Source organism: Brienomyrus brachyistius, chromosome 9 (assembly GCF_023856365.1).
Source record: "Brienomyrus brachyistius isolate T26 chromosome 9, BBRACH_0.4, whole genome shotgun sequence".
Taxonomy (NCBI): domain Eukaryota; kingdom Metazoa; phylum Chordata; class Actinopteri; order Osteoglossiformes; family Mormyridae; genus Brienomyrus; species Brienomyrus brachyistius.
In genome coordinates, this window is record NC_064541.1 from 10961180 (window position 1) to 10977554 (window position 16375).

The 16375-nt window shown below is 46.4% G+C and overlaps 2 protein-coding genes across 3 annotated transcripts; both read right to left on the reverse strand.

Moving 5' to 3' along the window:
* Positions 1–1366: 1366 nt before the first annotated feature.
* Positions 1367–6018, reverse strand: LOC125749017 (trophoblast glycoprotein-like). Its single transcript, XM_049025835.1, has 2 exons — positions 4675–6018; positions 1367–3900 (listed from the first exon to the last, which is right to left on the reverse strand). The coding sequence occupies exons 1-2, from the start codon at positions 4932–4934 to the stop codon at positions 3045–3047; spliced, it is 1116 nt and encodes a 371-aa protein (XP_048881792.1). The 5' UTR covers positions 4935–6018; the 3' UTR covers positions 1367–3044.
* A 1768-nt stretch (positions 6019–7786) lies between these two features.
* Positions 7787–14510, reverse strand: LOC125749018 (transmembrane protein 222-like). 2 transcript variants are annotated; one of them, XM_049025837.1, is made up of 6 exons: positions 14313–14510; positions 12200–12284; positions 11688–11719; positions 11364–11460; positions 10189–10319; positions 7787–9800 (listed from the first exon to the last, which is right to left on the reverse strand). In XM_049025837.1, exons 1-6 carry the CDS (start codon positions 14432–14434, stop codon positions 9713–9715), a joined length of 555 nt encoding a protein of 184 aa, XP_048881794.1. In that variant the 5' UTR covers positions 14435–14510; the 3' UTR covers positions 7787–9712. The 2 variants fall into 2 exon arrangements, with proteins under 2 accessions (XP_048881794.1, XP_048881793.1); XM_049025836.1 differs by having other exon boundaries at positions 7787–9803.
* Positions 14511–16375: the final 1865 nt, after the last annotated feature.

A 16375-nucleotide genomic window follows, 5' to 3' on the forward strand; every position in this document is an offset into this window, starting at 1 on the left:
ACAAAGTCGAACAAACTTCAATTGTTTCCGCAGTGGTTACAGACCGGACTGCGACGCTTCAAATGAATTTTAAAGAGTCCGCATTTAAAACGCTTTGAAAGCTCAGGAATGCTGTGTGCAAATGTAGCTGAACGTTATGGACAACAGACAGCGGGGTTAGCGTCGAGAAAGCCAAAGCAATGAATGGGATGTTTCAAAGCAACTGGGACTGCGGAAAAACTTCACGAATTCAGGGTATAAAAACTCAGTTCGTTCGTGTCCAGGAATATTTACCAATGGGCAGAGTCATCCACCCAGAAATCTGATGAAATGTAGCTTACAAAGAACACTAAAATAGGATACAGAACAGAATCACGCTACTGTCATTCTTTTTTCTGTACAATTAACAATTCAGATAATGGTCACCCATCCATCCATTTTATACACCCGACAGCTATGCAGGGTCACGTGGTTAGGAGCCTATCCGGGAAGCCACTGGCATAATGTACAAAGTAAAGCAGGATGGGGCGCCAAGCCATCCCAGGACACATGAAGGTGTGCCCCCAATGTTCGTTTTTGTCCATGAAAGCAGAGAGATTTATACTTCCGCAGAGAATCTACACCGTAGCCAAGTACCCTGCATCGTAGCCTGACGTGCAACTCCCAAGAAATGTAACTACATTTTGGTTTTCAGAGGATCTTAATTACATCTAAAGATGTATAAGGTAAATTGTAATAAGGCCCAGTCTGTAAACAAGTTTAGCTAAATGAAATTATTTATCAGCGTTTTACTTAGATGATGTCAGTATTGGAGCATGGCATTATACTGTGTAGGCCAAAACCACATGTTCAAAACGCGGTTCCAATAATATTTAAATAGTCAATTGAAAGTTGCCTACTATTGCAAGTGAAAGTCTTTTTTCCCCATCCTTAGCAAGCACCACCTTCGGAAATTACTTTATTAAAACTTAATATGGAGAGTTTTGGTGGAGCTGTTTGTCTGCTCCATCTGAGTCAAAAAAACATCACAATACCGCGATCCTAATAAGAGAGAAAGTAGAGTGGTAATCCTGGCTGGTTTGGGCTTGATGCTTAAGACATACCTGATATCCTACTGGGGTCCTGAAGAGATACAGGGTCTGCAGAGTCCGAACAGCAGCAGTTCTGCAGTACAAGATGTTCTGGGCTGAACGTTACAAAATCCTTTAACTAACGCAACGCCAGTTCCGTAAGGCAGCTCCTAAAAGTTGTTTTTTCTGAAATTTTTTATGAGCCCTAGTAAATAAGTCTTACTGGCTTCAACTAGCATTTCCACAAATGTATAACAAACCCACTAGGGAAATTAAAAAAAAAAAAAAAAACGACACAGGAAACATTTTCATAAAAATTCTTTTAGTGACTATAAAATAGCTAAGTACATAAACAATGTTTACTTGCTACGTTTTCAAATGCATTTCATTTATTTTATTTATTTTTTTGTATTTCAACATGCAGACCAAATGTCACGGACTACCGTTTCGTGGGCACAGGATGCGCTCGTTTAAAGCCACAGGGATTCATGCGACAAGAACCAATCAGCTCTCCCCGACAGCTAAGGGGCACAGCGCGCCGTAAATTCCAACTTCCCCGCTGATAACAATCATCGGCAGCCACCGAAGGGCACGCACAGAGAACTCACCACAGCATCACTGACAGCATGCTGGTCATAAACATTTTAGTCTGGAAACAAAATCAACAATTGATTCTGTAGGTGGCCGGATATTTTGCCAGCTTCTGTGCAATTCGCATTCATATTATACAGTCATATGAAATATGGTTTATTTGCTTCATTTACAGCCTGATGTGGCTTCGGTTGTGTTCCAGTTCTCTAGCAGCATCGTCTTACTGACGTAACTTGAGCAAAGCGTCTACATCAAAAGTACAACAGCGCAGGGATATATGTGCGGCTCATACACCACCACCGATCACTCCAGCAATACCCGTCTTGCCCTTTATTCTTCATCCCATTTTGCCCTCCAGCCCTGAGGCGATCCATCTCACCGGGCTAATGAGAGCTCGGCCCCCTCGCGCCACAGAAATGACCAGGGCTGCAGCTGAAACTTAAAATAATAACACTCATAGACCCGGCAGACACACTCTGTGTGGAAAATCATGTGTCAGAGAGCCGCTGCCTGTCTCGCTTCACTCCAGGTGTCTTCAATCTCACCCACTCTCAGAGCCAAGCAGCAATACCCCCCCCAAGACAAATGACACTGCTGAAACAAAGGCAGTGCCACAAACTGAAGATCCTCCTGTTCGGGAGAAAAACCATGAATCAGAGAACGACCATTTCTACTGTAGTTCTTCATCGTGAGGGAACATCAGCGATCGTGTGTGAGGGAGGGCTGAGCTCAAGGCTCCAGTCCGGTATGTGAGAGTGAGACCTGAGCTTTTATCCAGGGAGCTAAACCTGATCCCGTACCACGTCCAGGCAAGATGTCACTCACGCCCACGGCTGAATGTCCGCTACCGTCCCATAAAGTACCCTAAGGGCAGAGGTGCAGGAACAGCGGAAAGTTGTGAAATCGCTGCTAAATTTGGTCCAGTATTTCACAGGACACTTGCCCCCTGGTAGGAGTGATTGACAATTCTGAACCATCCACAGGAAAAGAAAAGGTGAAGCTACCGAACAGGGAACTCCACCGCTTCCGCATACTGACACATCTGGGTAATGTTGCCTGAATCGCAAAGGTGTAACCCCCGGTCAACCACACAAAAATCCCCCCCCCCCCCCCGCACAACGGACTTCTCTCTCATCATGTCCTGACCCTGGGATTCATGAGATCTCAGAAAGTCAAGGTATAACGCAGACCCTGCTTCAGAAGAGGAAGGGAGGGGTCCCCGAATTCTAAACAACGCACTTAGGTCCATTTCTAACAGGCCATCTGCATGCATATACAAAAAAAAAATGTGCATTTTAAAAAATGTATAAACATTTATACACCAGATATGCATACATGTATTTTACAAACCTCCATATATATATGAACTGTCTGGGATGAAACACTCCCCCTAAAGTCAGCGCATCACAAATCCCCCGAGGTCGATATGTGTGCCAAGCGTGGGTCCGAGTCGATCTCGTATCGATAGTGGTAGCCTTCCAGCACGTCGCGGCAGGCATCCCGCGTGTCCACGATCCACTTCTTAATGCCCCTGCGGTTCAGATACAGCACAAAGAGGAAGATGACACCCACGAAGCCCAGGACCACACCCAGGAAGGCGTAAGAGGTCTGCAGTGCCAGGCGGGCGCCCTCACCCACCGGGCCGTCGTGGCAGCCCAGGATCTGACCCCCCAGGCCCAAAATTGGCGTGCCACGGAGCGCAGCTGGGGATGTGCACACCAACCGCTCAGCATCGGTCATGTGCGCGCGGGAGCTGTTGAGCCAGGCGGCGAAATCCTCCACGCCACAGGTGCAAGCGTAAGGGTTGTCCCCCAGCAGCAAGAGGGCACCAGAGAGCTGCTCAAACTCCCCCAAGGCATCCTCCCCGAAGGTCTTCAAAGAGTTATGCGTGAGGTCAAGCAACTCCAGCCGCTCCAGGCCAGAGAAGCTCCCGTTATGCACGGTCACCAGGGAGTTGTTGGCCAGCACAAGGCGACGCAGGTTAGGAACATGACCGAAGATGCTGGAAGGCAGGAGAACCAGGCGGTTCCCCGACAGGTCCAGGGTCAGGAGGCTGCCCAGTGCCCCCCAACGTAGAGCTACGGCCAGGTCGCCAATGCAGGAGCGGTTGTACAGAGCCCGGCTGAGGTTGAGCTCTCGCAGGGAGCCGCCGGACACCACAAAGGCCTCCGGGTGGATCACAAACAGCTGGTTGCCACTTAGGTCCAAGGAGCGCAGGCCTCGCAATGAGGAAAAGGCCTGAGACTGCACCTCAGTGATCCTGGGGGGAGGGGGGGGGGAGCACAGGAGGGGCTGTGGTTATATACACTCCTCCCTCGCCCTGTTCTGCACATAAGACCAGCAGCAGGGTGAGCAGGAACTGAACTTGCACAATAAACCCGAATCCAGTAACTGTGCTCTTTAAACATTCATTCATTCATTTTCTCCCTAAATCAATACATAAGTAAAATAGACGAGTTTATATCTAAGCCCACTAATGAACATGTTCAACGAGGCATAACAGGGGCCAAATCTTCTCGTTCACGGATGATTTATAGAGACTCGTTCAGTCCTGTAAGGTAATCTCGTAAGAGACTAAAGTCAAAGGATAAGTTTGAGAGGTGTTAACGGGCTACAATTTCGTCTAGAGCTCTTCAAGTGTTTTTGTTTTTTTTTTAAAAGACAGAACAATGTACTCTATACAAATCAGACTATGACAACTCCGATCGAAGGAAATTAAAAACACTTTCAAAACAAACCGGTTTTAACTAAATCGGGCCTATTCTACGATCGAGATCAGTTTTATATGCAAATTAACTATAAGAAGCTGACAGCAAAAAAAAGTCAGGTATGAAAGATTCGAACAATTTGTGGTCTCTACGGAAAGCGAAATCTATCATAATGAACTGAGATTTGCACATAAAGAGTAAGCGTGTTATAGAACATTAAATACACGGGAAATTACATGGTAGAGATGTCAGAATTATTACAAGTGTCTTGAAAACGTGACGTTCCCGTTTCCTTGGTCTGCCGATGTGACGGCATCATATTTTACCTGTTGTTGCTTAGCGAGAGGTTGGTCACGTTCTCTAGACCCCTGAAGGACCCTGGAGCGATTCGGGATATGCGGTTCCCGGTGATGAACAGGTTCCTGGCGTAGCCGGGGATCCCGGGCGGGATGCTCTGCAGCTCCTTGGAGACGCATTTGACTGTCTGGGCGGCTTCCGAGCACTCGCACCCAGCCGGGCACGCCGAGCTCAGCGGAGATGCGCGGAGCAGCGCCCCAACGCATACGAACAGAAGCAGCCCGACCATCGTGGAGAGACGGAGTAACCACGGCCAGAGACGTTTTCAATTAGATTACTTCCATCCAAGGATTTCTAAGAAGTGCGCGGTATCCGCCTTGTATATGTAATGCTTAGCTAAGCGCAATTTAGTGGACACTTAATGCATTCACTGCTGTACCTTTTTAAGTGCAATGTCGCTTTTTAAAAATGCCCGCGGCTATTTAAAAGAGTCGATCTGCACTAAATTTGCTGCAAACATGCGATCGAGCATAGAGAACACGTCTTTTCTGGGTTTATTTTCATGCAATTTTAAGAGATTCCCGCTTTTTGAATAAGTTTGCCACTCTTCTTATTCCTCCTCTTCCTCAGACAGGGTCCGCTCCCGTTTCGTTTAAGCGAGACGCAGCTCCTTGCATTCCGGCTGCCTCGGCGCGTATGAGAGGCAGGAGCGCATTTCCATGTGAAAAGGCGAGCCTCCACTGTTTGACGCCTGGGGTGGCTCTTTCGTGGCTGAAGTACGCAGACACGCACGCACACACACACACACACACACACACAATGAAGTAAGGAGACTGGAGAAAAAGACGAGAGAGTCGCCGATACAGGAAACGGCGGGGGTGGGGCAGTCGGCTCAAAGCAGCTCACCACCTCCTTTAAAGCAACAAAGGGGGCCGGCGACCCAAAACCTAAGCGGACCGTTTTGAACAGGTCCGTAAAAGTAATCAACCACTAGCGCAGTAACAAAGGACTATCAGTTTTAAACTATTCAACAGCTCATGTTTTTAAAAAGTTACGGACGAACGTGGATTTGATATAGCACATGCCCCAATCTGTATTTATAGTATTATTCACTGCGGAACTAAGCGTTGCATTAATCATCTGTTAACATGTAAGAAAATCGTTGTTCTCATTTACCGAACACGTTCAGCCTAATGTGTTTCTGATGTTCCCGTAGCCAGGCAGCCCATAGGAAACCGCCGGGGCGTAAACACTAAAACTATGCGAAGTCTGAGCAGAGAAGCGAAGGTGTGGATGTGATAAATGCAACAGCAGGAGACGTGCTCCCCTCCCCGAAAAGGCGTTTTCTTATTGCAGTCCGTCGCCTGGGAATTCAGCGGTCTAGAAACACGGCGATCGTCACAGCTCAGACACGTGCTTCTAGTGTTTTGGTTTCCACTTTATAATGATTTAGTCCTATAATCATTATCACGATTCTAATTAGACTATTAATAACCTAATCAAGAAACATTAACTATACTATATCATACTCAAGCTTATTAGGTATGTGTGGATATCGATGATATTAACGATTGATCCCGAATACACAATTTGTAGAAGATCCATTAGTTAATCTGTAATCCACTGAGAAATATATATATTGAATCGGAAAATAATATCTGGGTCTTAGCCGGGATTTTTAAAAGACGGATATTGAAGGTGCTGAAAAAAACTGAGGACCTCATCTCAATTGAATGGGTATGATCACAATTACGTGTTTAGCCTGTATAACAATTAGACTACTGCATTTTCCAGAGAACAGATCTGCCAGACGGTTATAGGCCTTGTTCAAATCGACATCCCCGGTCAGGAGTCATCAGTCTGAACTCTTCTTTCTAAACCCAAACGTCAATCCGACTTTCCCTGCGCCTGTCATATACCTATATGAATGTATGTGAATAGATACCGGGCTTCTTTCACAGCAGTTCGCATTAGCAATTTAAATAAAACAGGCTTTGAAAACGAGATAGTCGCGTTCGGATGTTAGGTACCCCCACCAAAAACACCTAGTCGGACACGCCTACTCAAAAGCCACGTTTCTTTCGAAATGCATACTCGCAAGCTGCGCGTGCATGGAGCGATGGATGAGTGTTACGTTGCTCTTACCTCCCGCGGTCAGCATTTGATCTCCCAGGGGGTGCAGGAGAAGAATCAGAGACCGGTCTAAGCGGTCTGACTTTTGAGGGTGAAGTGTGAAACCGGATAGGAGCAGAGCATGATCAATCAGTCAGGACACAAAGAAAGAACAAGCCTGTCTGTGATGAAAATGATATCCGTTAAAACGTTTTTAATATTACTGGATGAGTGAATGTAGCCCTGGATTTAGAGCTAAATCACTGTGTTCTACGTTAGCCGATGTTATACATCTTAAATCTCATTCAAGCTTTATGCAGATGCATTGAATAAATAACTGAAAATATATGACTGTAGGTAATACTCAGAACCAGCGCCAATCCAAAGTCCCAGGGGATGCAGCCCTGGGCAAATCGGCATCTTCCCCTTATTCACAAACAGGTAAACAAATAAGCCCCTAAATAAACATATAAAGCACTTCTCTTAATGTTTATTTTTGACCAGCTAGGTTGTGGTTCCTTGCTATTATTGTCTGGGCTGTTGAATTTGCTGACTCAAATATGCAGCAAATGGCTGACTTAACCTTAAGCAACCTGCTTCCGATTCAACATTTTATTATCATTGGCTGTGAATATCCATTATTAACTGGGAGAGCAGTAAGTGGAGCTGTAGAAATGGTTTTCACACGGTGGGGTGGGGTGAGTGGGGGGGGGTGTCATTACTTTGTTGCTATGGAGTGATCAGCAGAGTGGACGGTCGCTGTGTGCAGGTCAGCCTTTATGCAGGGCTCCTGAGCGCGTTAGCCTTCGGGTCCCACATGCCTAAGCTGCGGCTCCTGGATACCAAGATGCCAGCTGCTTGGGGCGTATCTGGCGACACTCTGAGAAGACAAAGACTCGTCAAAGTGAGGTCTACAGTGACCATTAAAATCCCCCCCCTCCACACAGACCACGTACAGTTTGTGAAGTTATCATCAGAAACAGGATCAATGTAGAAACAGTGTGGAAACTGCATGTCTGTACTGTGCTAACAGAGTCATAGCTGTGAACTAAAGCAGGAAAGGTTCTAAAAGAGTCTAATCAAAGCTCTGATCCGGACCTGATCTAATTTGATGTAGTCTGAGTTCTGGTGTATGAGAGTCACAGCTGTGCATCTAACTGGAGTATGTTAGGGACATGAGTGAGTCACAGCCATGCATCTAACTGGAGTATGTCAATGATATAAGTGAGTCACAGCCGTTCATCTAACTGGAATATGTCAGGGACGTAAGAGAGTCACAGCTGTGTTTCTAACCAGAGCATGTCAGGGATGTAAGAGTCACAGCTGATATACAAACTCCTGAGGTAGTGTCTGGAAGACTGGGAAAAGAATTTCAGATTAAGAGAGAAACCCCAAAAGGAAGGCATTTAAGCCTCCCAATATCTAGCCAGCTTATCTCCATCGTAACTTTCAAAGAGGACTGACACTCCCCCGCTAACATCAGAGGTTTCATAGGCGTCGAGAACAATGTCCACCCCGTTGCTCATGGTCCTTTATCCAGGAGGAGGACACAGGGGCGTATGGGTCTGGGCCGTGGTGCTGGCGGACCCGGGAATGTCCCGCTTCCTGCTCTCTGTAAGCCACTGGCAGCTTTGGCGGGGGGAGAGATGTGGCTGCATCGGACCACTGGGCATAATAATTAGCTCAGCAGAGCCGAAGTGCTCGGGCAAGCTGCAAACCTACCCGCACTCAGACCCACCAAGACCCCTGAGACACACACGATTGGTTCACCCGACGTCTGATGACTTTAGCCAGGCGTGGCCAATGTGAGGAGCGACAACCACAAACCAGGTTAATGTTCTGGGACAGTAATTTCATAAATTCAGCTAATGAAAAGGATTACATTTATGCTAATAGGATATACTCCATTCTCAAATGGGGGGGGGGGGGGGAGTGTCTAAAATGTTGGTCTGTTAATGGATGAATTGGGAAATAAGGAGAAAAACTTCATATCTCATAGTTGTATTTTGATAAAACTGTAGTAATTTAATGAATTTCATGAAGAAGAGAAAGGTTTCAATGGTGAATGTTTTTGGTTTTCACGCCATAGCAGGAAATACGATAAACAAATAAATGAATACTGCACATCAAGATCATGACAGAGTACTAGATGTCCAGTATAATCAACATTTAATGAACGTTCACGTGGTTGAATTCATTTGTATGGCATCCATCCGTCCATCCATCCATCTTTCAACCACTTACCCTGCATTGGGTCACGAGTGGGTCTGGAGCCCATCCTAGGAAGCATATGGTATAAAGCAGCAATACATCTATTCCACTTAATCATAGAGCACACACACGCGCACACTACTCTCAGCAGATATTAGCTCAGCCATCGCATAAGCCTGATATCGCACAAACACTGAGCGTGTGTGTGACACAGGTGTGAAGATCACCCTGGCTGACACACTCCTAAACAGCAAGCAGCAGAATTCTGGGGGCAGACCTGAAAATAGGGCCCTAATTCAAAGCCGGAAGTAGACGGCGGGCTGGTTACTGCCAGGCGTCATGTCGCGGAACCATAGCAGGGAGACAACAATGCCAGCATGTCATGGGAATAACACGGAACTGGACTCGGAACCCGGAGCTCCAGATATACCCCCTCTAATTAAAAAGCTGTGGATCATTGAAACAAGCACCTGCAGTTAATTAACTTCTTGTGGAACATGTCAGTGTACTTGTTGGGGAAGGGGGGGGTTTATGAGGACACGTCCCCCCAATACACACACACACACACACATACATAGTCAAACAGCGGTGGTCATCGAGGGCTCTCCCACATGCCGGTGTGTGGGATTCTATGCCGATCTCACTGTACAGAAGCTTAATGCGGATTCATGCTTGAGTTCCACATGGCACCTCACTGGACACCCCCCCTCCTCCTCCTCCTCCTCTTCCTCACCCCCCAGCCTATTAGCGCACGTTGAGGACCACGGTGACTGTGATAATGACCCCATATAAGAGCAGGAAGGGCAACCAAGTCTTCAGGGAGCCTGCAATGCTGCTGGGTGGCGGTGTATGGGGGGGGGGGGGGGGGTAGTGGAGAATGGAGAGAGAAGAGAAAAGGGCAATGAGAAGGTGCAAGAAAAAGTGGGGAGAACAGGAGAGAAGCAGATACAGAAGAAGTTTGTATGGAAGATCTAATTCTGCTGTTCATTCCTGATTTCCATTGGACAAAGTCTTGCCTTTGTTTAACTGTCAATTACAAGCCACCAAATAAAACACAATCACAGGAAATGTTGGGGAAAAAAAACACTTCATTTTACTGCACCCACCACTCGCAAACACACACGGAGCCGTGGAAGCAGACACGGCCCAGAGAGGCGTAAAGGTGAATCACGCCGGTCTCAGGGCTTTGACGGCAATCTGTTTCCGCCTCCTTTCCTCACCTGACGTGCTTGCTGTGGAGCAGGGAGAGGAGGCAGAGGTTAATCATGTTCCACGTGGAGCTGCCGTCGTAGCGCATCAGGTTCAGGGCCAAGGCCACGTAGGAATGGCAGTTGTCACAGCAGAGGATGTGCTGCGGGAAACAGGGACACAGAGAAGAAAAGATGGCGAGTGGGGGGGGGGGGGGGGGAGGTGCGGGGTGGGCTCACACCCCTATCAGCTGGAACCTGGAGACAGATTCTCCCTTTGTTCAGAAACGTGACAGATTTCGGTATGCAAATCATTACAGCTTTCCAGCAACAGCCTGGATTTACCTAAACTTCCAACACACCGCAGAGCTGACTAAACAACTGCCCCCCCTTAGAGCAGAAAAGGTCAGTTTGGCATCACTAAATGCCACATCTAAGAGGTCAAAAGCAGAAAGCAGGCCCACGGCCAGAAATATATTTTGTGGGCAACCCTACTGAAAGGTCCCCCACTGTTTTTGCCGGTCGCCGGGGAAGGAAGGGGTGGGAGTGGGGGGGTGTAGGCGGTACATTTTGCAGATTCTGGGGCCTGAATCAAATTTCCAGGGAGGTTTCAACTCAAAACTTTACTACATGGCGCTATGCAACTGATTGGTAACAAAAATGATCTGGTGTGGGGGGGGGGGCTTCAAACCCTTTAAGTTATTACTCTAAAGGAGTCTGCGCTTTGTTGATAATTTACTCGCTGTCACGGAAGAGCATGACGCAGGGAAGGATGAGACAATCCACACAGCGGCTCCTACAAAGAAAAAGACTTTATTAAACTAACAAAAAAAACACACTAAACCAAAGGACCAGCAGACACAGGGCACACGACAGCTCAGCAACATACGACACAGTAACAACCATAGGATTAACCCAACAAAACAGAAAAAAACATTATTCGCACGGTAGCCAAGGGAACAGCGGGAACAGCCATACTGAAGGAGTGGGACAGGCACCGATCCTGACACACATCCTCACCCATCAGGGAATGTGGTGTCTCTTCTAACACATTAGGGAAAGAAGGAAATCCAACACAAGCTGTACTAATCCTCATCTCCTCCCCCACTCTCCTTGCAGACAGGATGGTCAATACGCCCCTGGGGGTGGCCTTTATGCTTTTAGCCGGGCCCCTGTATCCATTTCCCCATACCGGCCTCATTTCTCACCATCTTGTGCCCATACTGCTCCGACGCGTCGCGCACGGCCGCGTCCCACGCCTCAGGGCTCCGTCCACACACCTTGCTCACGTCCAGCCTCCAGTACCTGCAGCGGTAGCAAAATGTTGCAGGGATGCGGAATTCCCTATGGCCTTCAGTACCTTGAGTCCCTTTAACGTTTATGTATCTTATAATTAATCCGCTTTGGTCGCCAGTCCATATAAACTATTATAACCACTGACTGCTAATTCTCATGGCCATACTGCATTAATACGATGTTCACAGCTCCCGCTGCAAACTGAGCAGGCGTAATGCTAATGAAGACTCACGTACTTCGTGGGGCTGCCAAAAGCCATGTCGTCCTCCTGGTGAAATAAAGCCGGTGTTGAGGAGCAGTCGGTATGTTCAGGATCAAACGAGGCCACCATTCTTAAAGCTAACCCCAGGGTTTGTCTTAAAGACTTTAGACACTGATCCCAAGTATGATTTATCTTCCCATATTTTGCTTTATAAGCAGAAACCATCCCACATGAATACAGGCTTTTCAACAACAAAATTATTTTTATAATCACAAAACAAACAAATTACACGAATATCGTAATTGTACTGATTTACAGTTGGATATGTTACACACACACACACACACACACACACACACACACACACAACATGCACTGATGCCCTTATGGGAAGTACCATTGCTGGGATTTGAACCGATCACCACTTGGTGATGTCCATCGCTTATATTTCACCCGGCATAAATTCATAGTTTGCAGGCATTTAAATATAACCGTGCTAAAGAAAGTACCCTGCAAGAGATGGAAGAGGGATGTGACCATACTCACAGAGACACAGTAGGGCCCAGCAAAATCTCGAATCACACCGGAGGACGTGCAGATTCCCATGTGGCCAATGAACGGCAGCAGCCACCTGCACACAGGACAGGGACGTAAGGAGCAGGGGTACAACAGACAAGCACCTAAAAAGAAGGGGAATTTGTCAATGGGTAGTTAATACACAAACTGCTCCTGGGAGTAACTTGTCTCAGGTTACATGACTGTGCTCTCAAAGCAAGTTTGGACAGACGTATGCTTTCACGAATGGCCATTACAATGATTCGATCAAATATACAGGGTGCTTGCTTAGGGCTGTGTCCACCCCCTACTTCTGTCTGCAAAAAGGCTGCACCCAAGGCTGTCTGCGGTCCAGGCCCAGGTAACCATGGAAACCTGGGGGAGGCTGAAACATCCTAAAAACTGGAGCCATCAGATGCATCGTCTCCCAGAAATCGTTCAGATACAATAATCAGTTTTTATTAGAGTTACCCAATTTAGCTGTGTGTGTGTACGCGTGTGTGCGTGTGTGTATGGATTATGTTTATATTACATTGTGGGGACCAAATGTCTCCCACAGTGTGATAAAACCAGTTATTTTGACGTTGTGGGGACTATTTTTCAGGGACCGAAAAAGATCTGTGACTGCAATCAAAAAACTAAAAATCTTGATTGTCTAATCCAGAAGTCCTGTATTTTGTTTGTTTACATGCGTTTAAGGTTTGGGCTGGGTAGGAGGTAGGTCGTTAGGTAGGGATTAGCTGGATAGCAATGAGAACAGTCCGTATTGAGGTGTAATACCCACTGGGATATTGGGTTTAACCTACAGGGTGATGAGTCAAATCCCAAGAAGGGATCTTTGGTTTTATTCCTCAGCTGGACCCTTTGCCTGAATTATTCCTGTAAAACGTGTGTCAATGGATTATAATGTGACTCTGAATGACAGCATCCAACTAAATAACTCTGGGTTACAGACGAAGATCCCGCTTCGGCACATGGCCTCACACGGCATTGACGGTCCCTCCTGAGGCGCCCTGGGGCTGTAAGAATCAGCCGTGATTTTTCAGGTAAGGTCTGGCAATGGAGCCCCAATACAGGAGAACTTCTGAACCACTTTGATGCATCTGACCCACCTTGTTGGAGAATATGGGGCAGACTGTGTGCTCCTTCCCGTCGTGCCTCTACCTCTTGACATTTCCACCCAAACAGTAGTCTACTCAGCCCCCAGAGCTGAGCTCCCTGACTGTGTCCCCAAAGCCCATCAGCTTCCTCCCAGGAGCTACCTCACCTTCAGCCCCCCCCTCTACATCTTTATTTCATTCACATGCCCGCAAGACAAAGACAAGCTTTCTTTCCATTCATTGCTGTACATCCATCCATTTTCTGGTGGATTATATTACATATAACCTTTTAAAAATTAATTTTCTCACTTTCTCACAAATCAATTTTTAGCATGGTGGTACTTTTGACCAAAGTGCCGATATGTATTTCAAGATATGAATTGATCTAAATATACTAAACAGCAGATTTTAAGCCAGTCACGAAAAGACACGAGGTGAAATGGAAAAGTTAACAGGGGGCAGCGAGCAAACGCAGTGATCTCTCACCTGCTTCGCCCAATCTGCCCCATCTCCTCAGGTAAGCACTGCTAGCAGATGAAGTGTGATCTGCGTAAGCAATCTCGAGGTCATCTCGAGCTGTGTGCTTCTTATATCCTTGAAATTATGCAACTTTACATCGGCACATGCGCTTGCAGGGCACTGACCTATGGACATGTAAGACAGCTTTCGCGGTTTAGCGTTTTGATTTTTCCTTTGTGTTTTGTTTGCTTTGAAACACCCAGTGCGATACTGCGACCCGATCGTTTCCGTGCCAGGTAGTGTGACGACGGCGACGTCAGCTTTGGATTTCCAGCCAGGACAGAAAAAAACCATCTCACTGGTGCAATGAAATAACCTGACATCATTCGTAATACTCCTTTGCGAACTGGTTGTCCCTCTCTTCATTTTTTAAATTTGTTATTCTAATATAGCACTGAACTCTGGTGTTACACTGACTTGAATTGTATGAAAGATCTTACAAAATCCAACAACGAGTGTCACGAAAACTGACAAGAGAAACTTACGACAAGCCCGGAATGGGCGTCCAAACGATGCAATAAGGAAACCGGCTCTTGTCTGCGTCTATTTTCTCGCAGTCCTCGTTATCATTTGTTAGTGCGTCTGCCTCCGATGCATCCGCCATCATTACCAGTTACAATCAGAGCATTTCCCAGTTTGCCCTCCCACCGGCCCAGCATCTGGAAACAAAGCTTGTTTCAGGCTTTTTCACGCGGTCCCAGTGCCGCGGAGACTGGCGTTGATGCCAGTGAGCAGGAATTACCATAGCGAGACAAACAGTTCAAATCAGCTCAGCAACAAGCTTATAGCCAGTATAGTAATACAAATGTGGGGAAAATAAACGTAGCTAATACATATTATTATTATTATTATTATTGTTGTTGTTGATAACAACAACAACGATAGATAGATAGATAGATAGATAGATAGATAGATAGATAGATAGATAGATAGATAGATAGATAGATAGATAGATAGATAGATAGATAGATAGATAGATAGATCTTCACACATACTTTATTTTTAAGAAACAATGGCAGCTATAATAATAATGATGGACTCGCCAGTGATTTGGAACAATTCTAGATAAGACTTAAAATAAGTGAACACGTTGTAACGAGGACAGCTGCGAATTGCTCTTCGGGTTTTAATGACTTTGCTGCCTTCATTGTGCAGGCCGCCCTCCATACAGGTCACTCGAGAGACAACGACATGAAATTGCGCTACTATAATTTCCGTTCGCCTTACGTTTGCAATTTGTGCCTCGTCAGCAAATGCACCCAACTGTGACACCCGATCGCTCCTAGTCTTCAGGCCCTCGTTAGACTATTTGGTTGTACAATCTGCTCAGGGCTGCCTGTTCTCAGCCTCGCTGGGATGCGACTCGTATTCCCAGTTTGAGACGTGACCCGTGTCAGAGACGTCCGATACCGCCACCTCTTGCCTCAAAAAGGTAATTACACCTTGGCATGATGTTTGTGCTCACGGCGAGAAGTTCCCTGCCGTGGTACTTGATTGATTCACCCCAAGGGCATTTTGTACTTAAAAATAAGTATATCAGAACCAAGGGAATATATTTAACACCCTTAGCCTTCCACCAAGATGTTTCTACTAATATGAAAAGGGAGATGACATACTGGTTAGTGCTTCCAAAAGTTTTCTGGTTCAAATTTTATTTTCCGCAACCTGGAATCGCAGACATGTTCATGACAAAAATAATTTGATTGAGAGAAAAAAAAAAACAATGTAGGCTATTCCATGATCGTGGTAAAAATGCATTTTGATCCAAATGTCTGTCAGCACCCCCCGCGACCCAGTAGGATAAGCGGTTTCGAAAATGGATGGATGGATGGATGTCTGTCAGCATTCGCTATGGTGAATACATCGTTCTGTATACGCAACATCAACGAGAATCAGGACAAGAGAAGACACACTTGGGTTAGACAAACGAAACCTCCTTTGACCCTTTTAAATTTGTAATACCAAGAGCCCGTTGTTGTACTGTTAGGACTGTACATTTCCGATTAGCAGATATGGGCCAGGCTGGTATTGGGGTGGACGCCTTGGGACCGCAGTTGCCCGTCTGGTTTCATTTACGCGCGGCAAAAACGACGCAGTCAGCAAAAGTGCGCAGACTATGACAAACGAAGGCGAAGCGCTGCGGACATGGCGAGTTCATCATGCCCGCGACTGAGGACTCCTCTCGGGAAAACTCCGGCTCCATATCTAGCTTGCGCAACTAACCCAATTTAACAAGACGGTTTTGTAAGTAACTTTCTGTACAGGACAATCTAAAGCCATATTACGGAAGTCAGATGTATCATTATTTTTTATTATAATTATTACACCCTATATCAAATAGTACACGGCTATATCTACGTGAAGCTTCTTATGATAACTGCAGGCTGGCTGTGCTTATGGATAATGTGCATAGAGAGACGATCCCTGCCCTGAATCTCGTGGGACTCACACGTGAGCAGTTTCAGATGAAAATAGCCGTTTGGTAAAATGATGCGCGGCATTTCAGAGGCGTTCAATGTCACGGTGTTATGTAGGCCTATTGCCGGAC